The 19,063-nt window shown below is 48.5% G+C and overlaps 1 protein-coding gene across 16 annotated transcripts in view; it reads left to right on the forward strand.

Moving 5' to 3' along the window:
* The window catches only part of Jakmip1 (janus kinase and microtubule interacting protein 1), a 124,763-nt gene extending 108,214 nt beyond the window's left edge, over positions 1–16,549 (forward strand). For 9 of the 16 annotated variants that reach the window (XM_011240784.3, XM_011240788.3, XM_030254876.1 and 6 more), the window contains exons 17-21: positions 172–240; positions 1,491–1,580; positions 7,548–7,751; positions 8,728–8,793; positions 10,297–10,776. In XM_011240784.3, the coding sequence (XP_011239086.1) occupies positions 172–240; positions 1,491–1,580; positions 7,548–7,751; positions 8,728–8,793; positions 10,297–10,395 (528 nt within the window). In that variant the 3' untranslated portion in view covers positions 10,396–10,776. Of the gene's footprint in view, positions 1–171; positions 241–1,490; positions 1,581–7,547; positions 7,752–8,727; positions 8,794–10,296; positions 10,777–13,885; positions 13,965–15,035 lie in introns of those variants that run through there. The other 7 variants (XM_006504174.4, NM_001347348.1, XM_011240790.3 and 4 more) reach the window with 6 other exon arrangements.
* The last annotated feature ends 2,514 nt before the right edge of the window (positions 16,550–19,063 follow it).

The following is a 19,063-nucleotide window of genomic DNA, read 5'->3' on the forward strand; positions in this document are numbered from 1 at the left end:
ACCCCTTTGAACACAGGCCTGATAGTGCTCACACAGCCATAGCCATGAACACGCACAGCGGTGTGAGTGCATCGTTCCTCATCCCGTGCAACTGTCTGTATGTGTCTTGAGGCTCAGCCTCCCGGTGGCCCTGCTCACTTGCCTATGTCCTCCTGTCCTGCTGTTTTCTAGTGGCTGAAGCAGATAGAGGGGACAGAGGCAGCCCTCACGCAGAAGATGATGGACCTGGAGAAGGAGAAGGTAAAGATTCCAGCGCCTGCAGCAGAGGCAGAATTTGGCTTTGCAGAAGGCTCAGCATTATCATAGCATAGCGTTCAGTTCTTAAGGCTCCTTTGAGCCATCTCCTTTCTCTTCCTTTCCCAGTCACCCAGTTTTCATCTGAACACTTATTTTTGACCCTGTGCCCCATCTTGGACTCCCAGGCCCTGGGGTGACATGAGTGCATCTTGAGAACATTAAAGATGTAGTGTGACACATGGGCCCTTGTCTGAGGGTCTATGCAGATGTATATACAGTGGAGATTTTTCATGATAGCTTGGAAACCTGGAGTTGGTCTTCCTTGGTTGTGGACTGGGTGCTTTAATGCAAGCTTGGTGGATTATGGTTGTGAGGGGTGTTATGCTCCTGGGATGTCCTATTTGGGGTGGAGGGGACAGTTGTCTTCAGCTCAGAGAGGCAAGAGAAGCTATTCCAGAAGACCTGGCTCCAAAGCCATCCAAGACCAGTTTGTATTCCAAGTTCAATTGAGAACTCATTGAAGGGCTGGAGAGATGACTCAATGTTAAAGGCTAGGCTCACAACCAAAAATATAAGAGAATACATTGAAGAAGGGGACTGTCACATGGATCCAAACCAGCATGAAGTGCCAGAGAGAGGCCCTGGAGAGGCCTTAGGAACTTGGGTTTCTAGTTATCCCTGACATCAATGGCACCATCGGTGAAGCACTAATCCTCTTTGGCCTTCTTTTTCCTCACCTATAAAATACAGGGGCTGCAACATGAGTTCTGGCCCTTGGGCCTCATGGGTATAGAATGGGCATGTAGTCTGCTCAGATGAGGCCTGTGTAGCAGGAACCAGACAGCTTCAGGGAGTGTTTAACAGTGAGATTCATGGGGCAGGGGGTGCACAGCCTGGGCAATGGATGGGCTGCACCTGGGAACTATTGAGACAATCTTCAGAGGCTCCAGGCCACAACACAGGGACTGGGGACTTTGGGAATATGGACTGAGGAGCAGGCTGCATATGATGTTCCTTCCTTGTTACCAGATAGCCAAGAGGAGGGGGAGCCAGAATGATGGTACCCCTGATCAGGGTTCTCATGGATAGTCTGGGTGCCCAGGGCAGTGAGGGCTTTTCAGGGAGTTCACACAGGGCAGTCAACAGTCAGGACCTTCCTGCTCCCCCAGCACTGAGTCTCTAGGGAGTAGGTGCAGAGCCTTCCTGCTGTTGACTTGTTCCGGCCAATCCTAATGGCGGCCTCTCTTTTCTAGGACCAGTTCAGCAGGCAGAAAGGCTACCTGGAGCAGGAGCTGGACTACAGGAAAGAAGCCCTCGACCAGGCCTACCTGGTAGGACCGGAAGTGGGTTTGACACTTTGGCTTTCTTCTCTCAGCCTTTGAGGCTGCTGCTTCCTGCAGGGAGCACACCAGGTTCCCTGTGCACCCGTGCCTAGAATGACCAGCAAGTGTTCCAAATGAGCTGTGGGCTTTTTTAAAAAACACTTTTTTATTTATATTCTTTTTTGGTTATATTCTTTTATCATTTGGACTACAGTTTCCCTCCCTTCCCTCAGACTCTCCCCCTACCTCCCTTCTCCCCAAGATCCACACACCTTCTGCCTCCCTCAGAAAGGAACCGACCTCCCGGGACATCACCCTAACATAGCATAACAAGCTACAATAACACCATCACATCAAGGCCGGTCAAGGCAACCCTGTAGGAGGAAAAGGGTCCTACAAACTAGGCAAAAGAGGACAGCCCTTGCTCCCACTGTTAGGATTTCCACTAGAACATCAAGCTATTCAGCCATGACATACATGCAGAGGACCTAGTGCTGACCTACACAGGCTCCCAGATCCCTGTGAGCCCCTAAGAGTCCCAGCTAGTTGCTTCTGTGGGCCGTGTTCTTGTGGGTGTTGCTGACCCCTCTGGCTCCTCCAATCCTTCCCCCCCTCCTCCGCAGGACTCCCCGAGCTCTGCCTAATGTTTGGCTGTGGGACCCTGCATCTCCTCCCATCAGCTGCTGGATGAAATCTCTCTGGTCTCTTTGATGACAATTCTGCCAGTTTTCTGTCCTACCACACTCTTCAGGCAGGACAAACTGTAGGTCAAAGGTTTTGTGGCTGGGTTGGTGTCCCAATTCCTCCACTTGAGACCTTGTCTGATTATAGATGATGAACCGTGTTTTTCGCAAAGTTTATGATCTTGATTTTTTTTCTTTACCCATACTAAATGAGCAGTTGTTTGAGCTGAATGAGAAAAGGCTTTTGTATATTATATGTTTGTTTCTTCATAAATGTTTATTTATCCTTAAAATTCCAAAGAGGCTGGTGATGTAGATTTGCCAGTAGAGTGCTTGCTTAGCATGCATTATAGCCAGTTCAATTCCTGGGCATGGTGGCACCTACCTGAAATCCCAGCACACGGGATTAGAATTTCACTATCATCCTCCACTATGCAGTGAATTCCAGACCTGTCTCAAAAAAATCCCAAAGCAGGTTTTCATTATTATTATTATTATTATTATTATTACTAATATGAATACTATTATATCTTTTTACAGTCCAGTTGTTATCCTCCTCCTGGTCTGCCCTCTGACTGTTCCTCATCCCATTCCTCCTCCCCCATCTCCAAGAGGATGTCCCCACCTCCATCCTATCAGACCTTCCCACTCCCTGGGGCCTCAAGTCTCTTGAAGGTTAGGTGCATTTTCTCTCACTGAGGCTAGACCAGGCAGTCCTCTGCTGTTTATGTGTTGGGGGCCTCATATCAGCTAGAGTATGCTGCCTGGTTTGGTTGTTGGCTCAGTGTCTGAGAGATCTCCGGGGTCCAGGTTAGTTGAGACTGCTGGTCTTCCTATGGGGGGTCGCCCTCCTCAGCTTCTTCCAGCTTTTCCCTAGTTCAACCCCAGGGGTCTCTGCTTTCTGTCCATTGGTTGGGTGTAAGTATCTGCATCTGACTCTTTCAGGTGCTGCAGGTTTTCTTGTAGATAGGAACAGAGATGATCCTAAAGAACAAAGAGGTGAGGAAGTGAGCTGTGGCCAGATGTGTTCAAGCAAATGGGGAGAGGTTTAAAGCCCTGTGAAACCCTGTGGGGTTCTCCAAAGAGTCTGGGTTTCCCTCAAAGTCACAAATCCCTCGCACCAAGAGCCATTCTCCCTTGTGGGTGAGGGTCTAAGTTGTGGGTGGGACATTTCCAAGATGTCCCCATGATGGAGGGAGAGTCAGTGCCACTCTGTGGAGGACGGTCAACACTCATCACTGAGCAACATCTCTCCTGTCACTTTTGGTTCCTTATCCTGTGACGTGGCCGACAACAGCATGGGGGGGGGGATATGAATGAATGAGAATGCTCTCATCTCTGTCCCTCTACCTCATCCAGTCTTGGTCCTTGTAAATGCCCACGAAGAACACACCCCCACTGACCAGAGCTGCCTCTGAAGCCTGTTTAGCAGCCCTGAAGGACAGCCCTCAGAGAAGCTTCGGGAACCCAGTTGTCCCCAAGGGGAGGTACATTAGATGGAAAGCTGAGGGCCCTGATCCTAAGGTCCTCCCAGGACAGTGTGCTAAAGGACAGCTGCAGTGCTGAGAGAGGTGGGGACCAGCATTGCAAAGTGCTGTGGTTCACTGGGGCCTCTCACAGGACAGCTATTTGGAAAAGGTGATCCCCAATCATAGGACTGTGCACAGGCAGGTTTAGGACCTTGAGCATGTTGGCTTTTAGAACACATCCTTACCTTAATGATCCTGGTCCCTATAGAAGTTATAGCTATCACTGAAACACACTAAACCTCAAGTGCACAGCATGGACCCAGATGGCTATCTGTCTTGTGAGGTTCTAAACAGTTCTCGGGAGGCATCAGATTCACTTAGAGCTTGGTCTATGGACCTCTCACCTCCTGCTTCCAGGCTGGTTAAGGGAAGGTGTTGGGTGCATGGCTGTCTTCCTTTGTCATGGTGTGGACTGAGGAGTGGAAACTGGCGTTTCCCACAAGCTTGGTTGCTCTGGTACAGTGACAGACAGGTATATCAAATGGAATAGAGTTGAAGATCCAGAAATGAACCCACACACCTATGGTCACTTGGTCTTTGACAAGGGAGCTAAAACCATCCAGTGGAAAAAAGATAGTGTTTTCAACAAATGGTGCTGGCACAACTGGCAGTTATCATGTAGAAGAATGCAAATTGATCCATTCTTATCTCCTTGTACAAAGCTCGAGTCTAAGTGGATCAAAGACCTCCACATAAAACCAGAGACACTGAAATTTATAGAGGAGAAAGTGGGTAAAAGCCTCGAAGATATGGGCACAGAGGAAAAGTTCCTGAACAGAACAGCAACGACTTGTGTTTTAAGATCAAGAGTTGACAAATGGGACCTCATAAAATTGAAAAGCTTCTGTAAGGCAAAGGATACTGTCAATAAGACAAAAAGGCCACCAACAGATTGGGAAAGGATCTTTAGCAATCCTAAATCAGATAGGGGACTAATATCCAATATATATAAAGAACTCAAGAAGATGGACTCCAGAAAATCAAATAACCCCATTAAAAAATGAGGTACAGAGCTAAACAAAGAATTTTCAACTGAGGAATACTGAAGGGCTGAGAAGCACTTGAAAAAGTGTTCAACAACCTTAATCATCAGGGAAATGCAAATCAAACAACCCTGAGATTCCACCTCACACCAGTCAGAATGGCTAAGATCAAAAATTCAGGTGACAGCAGATGCTGGCAAGGGTGTGGAGAAAGAGGAACACTTCTCCATTGCTGGTAGGATTGCAAGCTTGTACAACCACTCTGGAAATCAGTCTGGTGATTCCTCAGAAAATTTGACATAGTGCTACCTGAAGATCCAGCAATACCTCTCCTGGGCATATACCCAGAAGATGTTCCAACTGGTAATAAGGGCACATGCTCCACTGTGTTCATAGCAGCCTTATTTATAATAGCCAGACACTGGAAAGAACCCAGATGTCCCTCAACAGAGGAATGGATACAAAAAATGTGGTACATTTACACAATGGAGTACTATTCAGCTATTAAAAACAATGAATTTATGAAATTCTTGGGCAAATGGATGTATCTGGAGTATATCATCCTGAGTGAGGTAACCCAATCACAAAAGAAGTCACTTGATATGCACTCACTGATAAGTGGATATTAGCCCAGAAACTTAGAATACCCAAGATACAATTTTCAAAACACAAGAAAATCAAGAAGAAGGAAGGCCAAAGTATGTATACTTCATTCCTCCTTAGAATAGGGAACAAAATACCCATGGAAGGAGTTACAGAGACAAAGCTTGGAGCCAAGACAAAAGGATGGACCATCCAGAGACTACCCTACCCAGGGATCCATCCCATAATCAGCCATGAAACGCAGACACTATTGCACATACCAGCAAGATTTTGCTGAAAGGACCCTGATATAGCTGTCTCATGTGAGACTATGCCAGTGCCTGGCAAATACAGAAGTGGATGCTCACAGTCATCTACAGGATGGAACACAGGGTCCCCAATGGAGGAGCTAGAGAAAATACCCAAGGAGCTGAAGGGGTCTGCAACCCTATAGGTGGAACAACAATATGAATTAATCAGTACCCCCAGAGCTTGTGTCTCTAGCTGCATATGTAGCAGAAGATGGCCTAGTTGGCCATCATTGGGAAGAAAGGCCCCTTGGTCTTGCAAACTTTTTGTTTGTTTGTTTGCTTTTTTGAGACAGGGTTTCTCTATATAGCCCTGGCTGTCCTGGAACTCACTCCGTAGACCAGGCTGGCCTCAAACTCAGAAATCTGCCTGCCTCTGCCTCCCAAATGCTGGGATTAAAGGCATGTGCCACCACCGCCCAGCTTTTTTTGGGGGGTGGGTGGGTGGGTCTTGCAAACTTTATATGCCCCAGTACAGGGGAATGCCAGGGCCAAGAAGTTTGAGTGGGTGGGTAGGGGAGCAGGGCAGACAGGGGAGGGTATAGGGGACTTTCGAGATAACATTTGAAATGTAAATGAAGAAAATATCTAAAAACAAAACAAAACAAAAACAAAAAAAGAAGCTTTGTTGCTGAATGGAGAGGAGTGAGCTAGGATGTTTGATGGTGAGTATTGACCATCCTACACGTAAGCTCCTGTGACACTTGGAGCCCAGGCAGAGGCCACATGGAATCCCACTGTTCTGCCTTCTGTTTTCCCATGGCCAAGGTGACTCTGGGAGAAGGTGGTCGTGTCTGTAGCCAAATCAATGGTAACCCAAAAGGGCTATCTAGGAAGTCAGAACAATGGTGCAGATGTGAGAATCGCAAAACCTTCCCTCGGTTGCTCTGTCTCATATTAGGGTGGTGTCCTAGTTAGGGTTTTACTGCTGTGAACAGACACCATGACCAAGGCAACTCTTATAAAAACAATATTTAATTGGAGCCAGCTTACAGGTTCAGAGGTTCAGTTCATTATCATCAAGGCAGGAACATGGTAGCATCCAGGCAGGCCTAGTGCAGGAGAAGCTGAGAGATCTACATCTTCATCTGACAGATGCTAGCAGAATACTGGCTTCCAGGCAGCCAGGACTAGGGTCTTAAAGCCCACACCCATAGTGACACACCTACTCCAATAAGGCCACACTTACTCCAACAGGGCCACACCTTCTAATAGTGCCACTCCCTGGGCTGAGGATATACAAACCATCACAGGTGGGTTCCATCACATGGTTGTGATATTTCTTGGCTTGGGGTGAGGGACTTTGTGGCAGCAGGAGAGAGACAGTTTTCCCCCTTGCCTCTGGACACCATGGCAAGGTAACTGTTGAGCATCCAGCAGAGAGTCTGATGTAACTTCACTAAGAATTCAAACCCTGAATGGCGGGACTCCTACAGCCAGCTCCACTGTCTCCTATAGCATTGCCCACAAAGGTCCCCTTACTATGTGCAGGATCAGGGATGGGGTGGTGGGTAGGACATTCTCCATATTTGCTTCCAGAAAAGCTTCCTTCTCCACACAGCTGGTAAATAAATCATACAACTGACAAATAGTGCCCCACTGGCTTCATTAGAATAGAGGGTGAGAGTAAGTTAGAAGCCGAAGAGAAGATAAATTCCAGTTAAATGGATTTGTTTCAGGGAGATGTGTTTCTTCTTGTCCTTGTCTCCTACTCAGACCAAGGATATTTGTCTCTGTCAAGAACAGAACACTCAATGAGGTGTGCCTTGGCCAGAGAGACCTCCACACGCTCTGCTGGACCCTGCATGCTGACCTTCCCTCCCTAGCGTGACCTCTAGCATCACAGAGGCAATGGCTGTCTGCCTTTCTATAACCTCAACTGTCTCTGGTTTGGGCCATGCAGAAAATCCAGGACCTGGAGGCCACCTTGTACAATGCACTGCAGCAGGAGCCAGGGCGGAGGGCCAGTGAGGCACTGAGTGCCAGCCAGCGTGAGGACCTCCAGGCAGCAGTAGAGAAGGTGCGCAGACAGCTGCTGCGTCAGAGCCGGGAGTTTGACAGCCAGATCCTGCGGGAGCGAATGGAGCTGCTACAGCAAGCCCAGCAGGTACTAGCAGTGGCCCCTACAGTCTCATTCCCCCACTCGTACTTTCAATATATCCTGGGTCCCTGATGACCTGCTGGCACTTGATGGACATCAGGTAACCCAGGATGTTGGGTGGAGAGTGACAGGTAGGAGAAGTTCTGCTGACACGGCATCTTTTCTTATGGCTGCCTGTCACAGAGTAGAAAGCATTCCCTCGTTGGTGGCTGGGGAGACACAAGGCACTTGGGTGTTGTAAATGGTAAACTTGTATTCTCCATTGACTGTAACATATCCACAAAACAAAGGTGATTCTCCCACCTCCCTCCAACGCTCCCTATATGGCAGCCTGATGTACAGGGACCACACTGCCTCAGCAACTCTTAGCTGTTAGGTTTGGGATGGCCAAGAATTTGAGAATCAGCCTAAGAGCCTGACTTGCTACTTCTTGGAGGACCTAACCATCTGTGAGGTTCATACGATGCTGAGCAGAGAAAAGAAGGTTCCAGAACCTTGATGATAGCTGAGGGAGGAGAAGCAGAAGAGATGAGCTACACAGAGCTTTGCTAGGATGCATGCTTCATACTCATCAGAGCCTCCGCCCACCTCGTGGCATCCCCGTGAGGTGCGTGAATGCACACACATCATGGCTGTCACCAGCACTACCTGTCTCTGTCCTTCTCCTTCCCTGAAGCCCCCAGGTCCTTGCTGCCTGGATGTTGGACTCTGAGTGATTGAGGCAATTCATCTTCTTGTCCTGCTGGGAGCCTAGGTGCCCCAGCTCAGGCCTCATCTCATGAGTGTACAAGGTCTACACTGGACCTGAGCAGGTCATGGACTTCACAAGCAAATGAAGTCTATCCCTCTGTAACAAGTCAGAAGAGAGAGTTCCTCTAGGGGGACTGCCTGTCCTCTGGGTCGGTCCTTCAGGGATTCCATTCTGGACCACTATAAAAGACATAGGCCAGGTTTTTGTAACGCATGACTCGATGTGTTTCAGAAAATCCGGGAGATGGAGGGCAAGCTGGAGCTGCAGAGGCGCCAGCTGAAGGAGCTAGAGGAAAAGGTAGGTGGACCGGGAGTGCTAAGACCAGATAGCTGCCCTGTTCAGCTTTAAAACCCAGGCTTCCTGTTCCCCAGTTCATCCGAGGAATCCAAGGCCTCCACAGGCAGATGCTGGGGCCACAGGGTCAGGAATCCATTTCAGTGTCTGGGTAAGGGTTGGCCATTTCAGCGTCTGGGTGAGGGTTGGTTCAAATCCCTTCAGAAAGGCTGAAAAGGTGAGCCATATTAAAAAGATGTAGCCCAGTCATCAAGATCCAAGTCAGTGAGAGACCCTGTCTTAAAAACAAGATAAACAACTGCTGAGGAATGGAACGGAGCGTTCTCTAGTTCCCCATCCGTACCCATACACATGAATACACCTACCTACATACACGTGTACCTACATACACAACCATGCACACACAGACACATATACATGTCAACACAAAATAAATAAATAAATAAATAAATAAATAAATAAATAAATGATGAATGAATAGATTATGCCTTACATGCAGGAAAAAATAAAAATAGTAAGAGTCTGGGGGGAATAGTCAAATGGTAGAACACTTGCTTAGCATAAACAGAAGGCCCTGAGCTCAAAACATTAGCATACAAGCTGGGTGTGGTGGGACATGCTTTCAGTCACAGAACTTAGGAGGCTGAAGTAGGGGAATCATGAGTTCAAAGCCCCCATCTCAGGAAACCAACCTCCCTCGAAATTAATTCATATATATTTATATAAATTAGCAGAGTGCTACCCACCTTCACTGAGATGTATACTTAACACATCAGTCCTAGTAAACAAACCCTTTCAATAACGTAGATTGTATTTCTAATTTTTGTTTGTCTATATTGTAGTCCCACTTTCAAGAATACACCCAGTACAGTGCCTGGCATAGGCAGTGTGAGAAAGAGTGAACGAATGAACGAACGAATGAACGAACGAACGAACGAATGAATGAACGAATGAATAGCAATCCCTGAATCTTAGTTCTTTTCACTGGGACAAAAGGACATAGTAATAATGAAGTCATGTGTATTTGTAGTTATTTTTGCATTAAAGATCTTTTTTGCTTCTTTTTTTGACCTCTGTTTGTGAATGTATGCATGTACGTGTTTTAGTGAGGTCTATATTTGTATGTATGTGTGTGTGAGATGCATGTATGTATGTATGCATGTATGTATGTATGTGTGTATGTGAGGTATAAGTATGTTTGTATGTATGCGTGTGAGAGGTAGAAGTATGTATGTATGTGAGGTGTAAGTATGTATACAGATATATATGTATATGTATGTATTATGTATGCATGTGTGTGAGAGGTGTAAGTATGTATGTATGTATGTATGTATGTATGTGTGAGGTATATGTATGTATGCATGCATGTATGTGAGGTGTAAGTATGTATGTATGTGTGTGGGCACATATTGAGATGTATGTGTTGATGAGAGTGCCTGTGTGCACACACAGAAGCCAGAAGAAGGTGTCTGATATCCTTCTCTACCACTCTCCAACTTTTCCTAGGACCCCTTGCTGAACCTGGAGCTTGAGATTTTTCCACTAGCCTGCCTCCAACAGGCCCCAGCATTCCTTCTGACTGCCATCCCATCAGTGCTGGGATAACAGGCATGTGTGGGATGAGAGACACAGGGCAGGGAGCACATACCATGACTGAAGTAAGCAAGACCATGCTATGGTGCCAGTCCAGGCCTGGCACTTACCAGCTGGCCAGATGTGACGATAGCGGATGTGTCTAATGCATGCTTGGTGAAGCTAGAAGGCAAACTCAGCATCACAGACTAAGCAGAATTCCTGGGAGGAAACAGTACACACGACAGGAGAGGAGCACACAGATGCCTCCCAAGTTCTCGCTCACTCCCACGGGCTTCACACTGTGCACAACAGTAGATACACCAATAGCTGTGCCTATTGGCCTGGAGAGATGGCTCAGTGGCTTGGGCAGCTCACCATCACCTGTAACCACAGCTCCATGGGTATCTATCTGACGTCCTCTTCTGGCTTCTATGGGTATTGCACTATTGTGCACATACACACATATACCATATAATTAAACAATAAAGTCTCTAACAACAACAACAACAAAAACAACAATTACCACTTCCAGACCCAGTTTAACTTTGGGATATAGTAGAGTGAGCTGTTTTAGACCAGCCCTTTTGCTAAGAATTGAAAAACATAAAAATCAATCCTCTCAAGGCTGGGCATGGTTGTGGTGCACACCTGTAATCCCAGTACTTAGGAGGCAAAGTTGAGAGGTCTTACAAGTTCAAGATCAGACTGGAACGCATCCACAGGAGTGAAAAATGGTAGGCCAATATCCAGACAGGGAGGATCCCAGAGACAAACACTTGCACTCATCCCAGAAGAGAAAGCCAGGGTTATGTGGATGCTGGTCGCCACCCTGTGCTGCTGACCTAGCAGACTGCAAAGCTAGTTGAGGACCACACAGGCAAGGTGACTGTACTGTGATTGTCACCACTTCCTGTGACAACACCTGCTAACTGTGCGTCCCTTGAGGGCAGGGTGAAATTTCACTCATGTCTTCCTCTGAGGCAAAGAGTAGAGTGGTCATAGACAAGTCCAGGGAGAAGTCATAGTTGCATAGCTTATGTCAAAGAGCAAGGCGGTAAGGTCGAGCTTACATCTGTGGGGTGGTGAGGACATCCGTGGGCAGAAGCACAGGCCTTCTGACCCAGCCTGATTTTCAGGGTAAGGCTAGTGTGCCTGAGAAGACTCTGTCTGAATCCTAAATGAGGATATGGGAAAGCCCAGAAGGAAAGACAAAGGCCACTTCTGGGCTGAAACATGCCAGGCCAGCTTGTGGGAAAGGAGCTTGACTCTCTAGGGACAGCAGGAACACGTTGCTAGAAGTCACTGGACAGCAGAGTTTGAGGCTCTTCATCAGTTGGGCAGACTTCCTGGTGGTTGTCAGATACTAAATATAGGTGATGGGGAGAGAGAAAGAGAAAAATGCTCCTTGAGGCTCCTTGAGGGACAGATGTATTCTCCTTGAGACGTTAAATTCAGACAGGGCAATCACTAGTCTCGCCTGTATAGTTTCAGGCGCATCTCTGCCTGTGTCTGCAGGGCCAAAGGTCCATGTCTAGGTAGTAACTACCTTGGTTTTCCCATCAGTTCCCTTCTGGGGAACCCTTTGAGTGGCTGTGCTAGATCCCAGAGTTCCCTCTGCTAACCTTCTAGGACTGTTGGGAAGTCCTAAGGGAATGTCAGGTTGATCCAGCTGAGAATACTATGGCTCCGTGGCTGGGTTCAGGATAGCCCGAGATCCTGGGGCTGTAAGTGGAGGGTTTCTTACTGCTCTGAGAATGAGACTGTTTGCCTCCCTGGGTGGCAGCAAGGACTCCATTAGTGAGGGAGGTGGGTGGGGGTGGGGATGGGGGAATGAACTCTGCCTGCCATTCCATCCATAGGCACCTTGAGAGTCATAGCCAGATGTGACAACTGTACAAACGTGGCCACAAGGGCTGTCACTTATTAAGATGTTAAAAATGGGGTGGGGTGGGGTGGGGGTTGGGAGATGCCTCAGTCAGTAAAGGGCTTGCTTTGCAGACATTCCCGGTGCTGGATGGATTCCCACAATTCACACCAAGGACAGCTGGGTGTGGTGGGACACAGTTAGAGACCCAGTGCTAGGGAAGTGGAGACAGGCAGTTTGGGGACTCACTGGTCAGACAGTGTGGCATAACTGGTGAGTTCCAGGTCGGTGAGATACCCCGTCACAAAAATCCAAAGAGGACAGTGCCTAGGGAATGACATTTGAGCTTGTCCTCTGCCCTACACTCATGCATGCACACCTGCAACCGTGAGCCAACCGACACACAACACATGCACTGTACACATATAGTAATATCAGAAACCAGGCTGGCTGGGTGGGTATATGCTATGCTGCCATGGGGAAGCACCGGTTGTCACCTGGATTGTTTCTCTGGTCTCTCAGACTTTCTCAGAGCTGATTTGTGGATGGCTCTGTCTCCATCTTCCCAGAAGGGCATGCCCAGGCCAAACACACAGCAGGAGAGGCTGACCTGACTCTGGTGGATTACTAGTTGGCTATATGACAGGCCTTACTGTCACATCTAGGTCCTCCCAGTCACTCCGTGCAAGTGATCGTGGGAAACACTGTGGCTTGTCATCTTTCTCTCCTTCTGTGGCCATTCTTATTCACAATCCACTGGATGGTCACTAAACCCTCCTCCCACTGAGCCTCAGTTTCCCCATGTAGAACATGAACTATTGTGGGATTGCAGTGACCTCTTAAGCTTTTGATCCTAGAGACTGGATGGAAGAAAGTGGTAATGTTATTTGGATTTTCACTTTTCTCTACAAACAACTTAGGAAACTATGATCTTGTTTGGTGGGGATTTTTTTTTTTAAATCCCAGATGGTGGTCATATTTGTTTCCTCTAGTTACTACTGATTCTGTTTAAACAGGGCAAGTCACAAGTAGATTAAGAAAAAAATATTCTTTTGAACTAACTGATCTGTCTTTTCTGGTTTTGTAAGGGTATTTTTTCCCCAGCAGCGTTTCTCTAAAGACGACTAGCAAAAGGCACATGATGTTTTAAATATTAACAAATCTCTTTCCAGGGGCAGTGTAGGGAAGGATCACTTGTCTGCAGGTTGGCCTGGCTGCCTCCCTTGTTCTGCCCACTACAACATATACTGGAGAAGCACAGAGTGCCCTTGGGCAGGCCCTTCCCTTCTGCTGCCCTGCGCAGCCTTATCTTCATCTCCCAAAGTCACTGCACATGGCATAGGTCTCACCTGGCAGCAGGGATTGATGGGATACCTGATAAAAGTATAGGGACAATCCACTGAGCACATAAGGCTGGAGGGAGCAACGGCACCTCCTGTTGGCAGCCCTCCGCGCCTCTCTCTGCTGCCCCCTAGTGTTCTAGTTTTGTAAGATGCTGTCAGTGAATTCCATACCACATCTCACATTCTTTTCTTTTTTTTTTCTTTTCTTTTTTCTTTTCTTCCCTTTTCTTTTATTTCCTTTCCTTTTCTTTTCTTTTTTTCTTTTTCCTTCTTTCCCTTTCTCTTCTTGTTTTCTTTTGGTCTTATGTTATAGTTTTTGTTCCTTTTTTTGTTTTTCTCACTAGCATTCATTCTGTGGCCTTGACGACTCCCATGCGCCGCCGAGAACTCGGGTGTGTATCCTTTCCTTCCTACTGGCTGATGCAGAGCCGATTGAGAGAGGAGGTTGACTCCCCTCCGGCTGTGCTGCTCCTTGGGAGATGAGGAGCCTTGAGAGCAACCTTGTTTTGGATTCTCCCACTTCATCTCCTCAGGGGCTGTGTGACCCTGGGTCCTTGGGGTCCTGCCATAGAGGCACATGGTGAGGATTACTGAGAAAGAGAGGCCCCATGGCATTTCATCCACAGAGTTTATGTCCCATTCCCAAAGCTATCTCCAGTCTGGTGTAGTTCCTGCTTTGTGCAAAGTGACCTTCAAGTGACCTTCCAGGGCAAGGAGCAGCAGGTTGACAAGACAGTGGTTCATGAAGCCAGATCCCTAATGTGACTGCACAATGTCCAGAAACCAACAGTCTTTGGCTCCTCACCTTTGGATCTCAACCTGCATGCCCAGTTATGATGCCCGACTATATTCAGAGACCTGAAGACTGAAGGCATTCCAGGATCTGGCCCTGCCTTGGCTGTTGATTCCTTGTTTCCAAGCACCCAGCTTTCAGCCTGAGTCCCTGCCTTTCCATACTCTCCCAGTCCCCTTAATAGGGCTGCCCATAATAGGGCTGGTATCTGCCAGGACCTCTGAATTTTGGAGTCTTGACCCAGAATCTAACCTAGGCTGAGGATCCTTGAACTCCAGGGTACCCTTGAGGCCTACTAGATCCCTAGAGGGACCACTCAATGTCCTTAGAGATGTCCCTGACTCTAACACTAGCTCACAAGGGCTTAAGTTAGGTACCTTCTATGTCCCATTGCCTGGGACATATCCAGGTACATGTTTGGTCATGATATAGAGAGAATGAAGGGTTATCCCGAGCTCTGGGAGACAGTTCACACCAAGCTCCATTGATGGAGTCCTGGGGCTTGGGATATACAAATCCTGCTCCCCCTTTTTTTTTTCTGGGTTGTGGAGAAGGTTCTCTGGGCAACTGTCAAGAGAGATCAGGATGGTGTGGGCTTGAAGATATACCAAGGCACTCTTCTTAACCTTTGATTTTTTTTTTCACTTCAAATTATCTCTTAATCTTACAGGCTAGACAAAGAGCTTTTGGAATCACCTGAGTCCCCGTGGTGCCCCATCCTCACTGAAACCAAAATCCAACAGCAACAAAGCTTTTCAAAGTCCAGAGCCTGAACACAGAATTTACGCACATTTGACAGTCACTTAAAGGGGAGGCCTGGGGACCTGGCCAGCCTCTGCTGTGGAGCTCTGCAGGACAATGGCAAGCCTTCCCAGTATCCCCACTGTGACATCTTCAGGAGCCAAGGGCAAAGGTGGATCTGGATGGCAGAAATCGATAAGTGCAATTAGTGGAAGCCCAGGACATGGGAGCTACTACCTTGGGGGATAGGCACAAGCCCTGTCCCCGTGTTGTGTGCCTCCCTGAAGGCACCGCGAGTGCCTAGAGGGACTCAGACAGCCCCTCTGCCCCATGTACATAAATCTCCATGGACTGAGTGTGTTCTTCCAGAGTCTGTCTGCCAGAGCAACCAACGAAACCTCTGACTCCATGCACAGCTGGACTGGCAGCTAGTGACCAGCAAGAGAGAGTTGGAATCGCCAATGTGGGGACCCTGTGGATTGTAGATTTCTGAGGAAAGCTGAAGGCTCTGACACTTATAGGTGTGACACTGCATAAGTCCCAGAGCATGGCTGTGCCTAAGTCCAGGGAGAAGTGAGGACAGAGAAAACAGACCCAAGCTATCTGTTGTAATTTGTAGGGATATCCTGTGAAGGAGCTCAGGCTGGTAGTGCAGCACTCAGAGGCTCTGAGGTCTGAGGTCTGAGGCCAGGAGCACCCTTTACCATAAAGAAAACTACTGTAGAGCCTTCACTGCCCAGGATTCTTGGTAGAGAGTAGAGTCATCTCCTCAGGTGTTGGGGCCTCCCAGAGCACAGGGGGTAAGATAAAGGGTAGTGCACTCTAAGTTCACTGGGAACAAGATGCTAGAAGTCGACTTCCAGAGGAAATTCCCCAAGAAGTAACTTTGGGGAATCTAGGGCAGGTAGGGTGGGGAACCTCCAAAAGGAACTTGCCTATGTGGCTATACTCTTTCAAACTTGGGGTGGAGAGAATGTTAGCCATCAGATTGACAGTGTGAAAAAAAAGATAGGACGCTGAGTCTGGGTGCAGGAGCGTGTGGTGAGGCTCGATGAGACACGGAGGCAGCAGGCCAGATGAAGCCTCTTGCTGTGTAGTTACAGGACCAAGCTAGTGGCACCATGATTTCCTGGAAGCAAGAAGATTGACTGGGGCTCAGATCAGGCCCATTGATGGAACCATGGAGCAGGGACCGGACATTGTAGGGAAGCCAGATTCAAACACAGAGAGGCGAGGACAGTGCTCTGGACGGAAGAGGGGCTGTCCAGACAGGAGGTCATCCCGGGAGCTATGACGTCTCCAGCTTGAAGCAAACACAGCAGAATGGCTCAGAAGTGTTGACTCTCTGCTGAAATCTGAGTCCCCCAACACCTGTGACCCATAAGCCTCTGCAACCTACCACTACCCAGTGGCTTAATTAAATCCCAAGGAATTTATCTTTGACAAGCATCTGAGTCACTGAGTCGCAGGAGTGTGGGCAACTGTCAGGAATATGGAAAGCGTGCTTGCTTTCTCTGATAGGAGATGCAGGGGGTACGATTCAACTGACTTCTGTAGACAGTCATCCCGGGGCATCCCAGAGGGTCAAGGAAAAGTCCACCACTCTGTCCCCACAACTATCTGTCTAGAATCCCTGCAGGCTGTGCTGGAGTGTGGCCCTTGTACCTTCTGTACCTTGTACCTACTGTGAGGGAGAGGGCAGCCTCCCTGTCTGCCTGGATCTTTCACTCAACACCTTATGTGACAGTGACACCTTAACTCTGCAGTCAGACCCGCCTGGGCACTCCCAGCTCAGTCATTTCCCTGATGCAGATAAACAGTGTCCTTGTGACTCTGAGGAACACAACTGACAGATCCCAGGCCATGCCTCGTGGAAGAGCTTCTGTGACCACAGCAGGATGGGTGGACCTGCATCATTCCACTCTGACATCCCGTCAGCTGCTGGCAGGAGCAAGGATCTGAGACCCTAGTGGAAGGGTCTTCCCAGGAGTATTCATGTTGCTCGGTCGGGGCCAGTGTCCACCCTCTTCTACCCCCAGGAAGCCACTCAGGCCTGAGAATTCAGCTCACACAGACAGGTGTGCAAGCTTCCTGAGTCCTTATGGTTATCTTAAACATTTCTGCCAGAGTCCCTGCTGGGACGCACAGTCTCAGGGCTCTTGCCACCAAATGCCTGTGTAGTTTCCAGGAGAGTAGAGCTGTAGAGCCAAGGCTCCAAAGCCAAGGCTACACTCTTCTGTAGACAGGAAGGCAGGTGGAATTTTCCTTCGTTCTTCTTCTAGACTCACTAGGAGAATGAAGCCCATAGCTCATCCTATGAAGTCTTCAAACACAAGGTTCCACCTCTGTACCCCAGTCCTCTAAGCCCGCGTGGCATGGTGATCTTGAGCAGGGCAGAGAAGCTGAGGGGTCAAGGCTACTCTGTCATTGCTGCAGCCTGTAGCGGCTAAGTGGGGAGGCCCGGGCTGGAGCCAGGTAGCTAGATGAGCTGAGGACTGGGAGCCTTTAGCTTTAAAGTGGAGGGTGCCCCTAAGGCTGAAATTCCTATTTCCTACCAGGTCCTCTTCACTTTGCTTGGTCATGGAAAAGTGCTCAGTCAAGGTCCCCTGCTTAGCACAGTGTAGAGCCCCAACCCCGCCCATGTGCTGTGCAGAAGCCAGGAGTCTTAGCTCAGTTCTACACAGAGTCCACCCAGCCTGACACCCTCTCAGTTGCTTCCTATCCTGGCTAGGCAGGGACTACATGCTCTGGCCTGCTTCAGGTCCCTAACCAAGGTCATGCTCCCTGAAGAATTACATGGCTGCTGTTTTCTTTGGATTCCCTAGCCAGGTGACCTCCAGGAACCTGGCAATCCCAGTACCATGCAAATGGGTTGTTCTTTTATTTCTCATGCTTTACCTCAGCTTGTTAAGGGATTCCCATCAGGGAGCAGGAAACCCCAAACCAGCCACTTTGGTGTCTTTTTCCTCTACCAAATTGTCAACAAAAAACAAAACAAAACAAAACAAAACACCAAACAAACAAAGAAAAAAAACCTCAAACCAAAACAAACCAAAAAACAAACCAGCAAACAAATAAACAAACACCCCCAGACAACCAAGAGCCTCTGAGGGGTTTCTGCAGACCCCACTATGTGTCCAGAGCCCTACTCTGGTAGAAGGTACTAGTCTCAAGGCTGAGCCTGCCCTTTCCCCTCCTCATCCATTCTCCTCAGGGCCAAGGTTTTAAGATGGGTGCTGCAGTCATGACCTGAGTTCTTTCTGTGGCTATCTCTCAGTCATGTCTCCTAAGACATTGGTCTCTGTCCTTATAGCCACTTTCTTGAGGCCGGTCTCCCAGGGAAAACTGGTGGCCACAGGCCCAGTCCCCTGCAGCAGCTAAGCAGTAAGTCTGGTCACAATGCAGACAGCTGAGGGCGTGACCCAGGAACCGTCACTATGCCTATCACATCCACCCAGTATTCAGCCTGAGGATGTGCTGGGCTCAATGCTCAAGCTGTGTGAACCCACTCATGTATCCTCTCACAGACCCAGATGCCTGTGCTCCAGACAGTGTCTGGACATCCCTTGATGAGATACTCAGTAATTTGTCCAGATTCATACCTGAGACAGGATTCAAACCCAAGGAGGAAGGCCCCAGCACCTCTGATCTGAGTTGATCTTCCTGTCCCTTTAAGGCCAGTGTTTCCCATGGCCCATTCACCCCTCGAGTCCCCCAGAGATCTACTGTTGGGAACTCTGAAGACCTCTCTACAAAGGTAGAAGAGAGAGCCACAGACTTCGCTGTTAGAGAGCCTGAAGCCTGAGTGAGGTGCATCCCAGGCAACCCAGAAGTGGGTAACAGACAGGATGCTTGGGGTGGGGTACACATGATTTCCAGACAAGTCCTACTGCCCCGAAGACCACAGCTGCTGCTTTCCAAGGATGGGTCACCCCAAGTTCACCCGCTGGTAAGCTG

The sequence above is a fragment of the Mus musculus genome, chromosome 5 (genome assembly GCF_000001635.26).
Source record: "Mus musculus strain C57BL/6J chromosome 5, GRCm38.p6 C57BL/6J".
NCBI classification, from domain to species: Eukaryota; Metazoa; Chordata; class Mammalia; order Rodentia; family Muridae; genus Mus; species Mus musculus.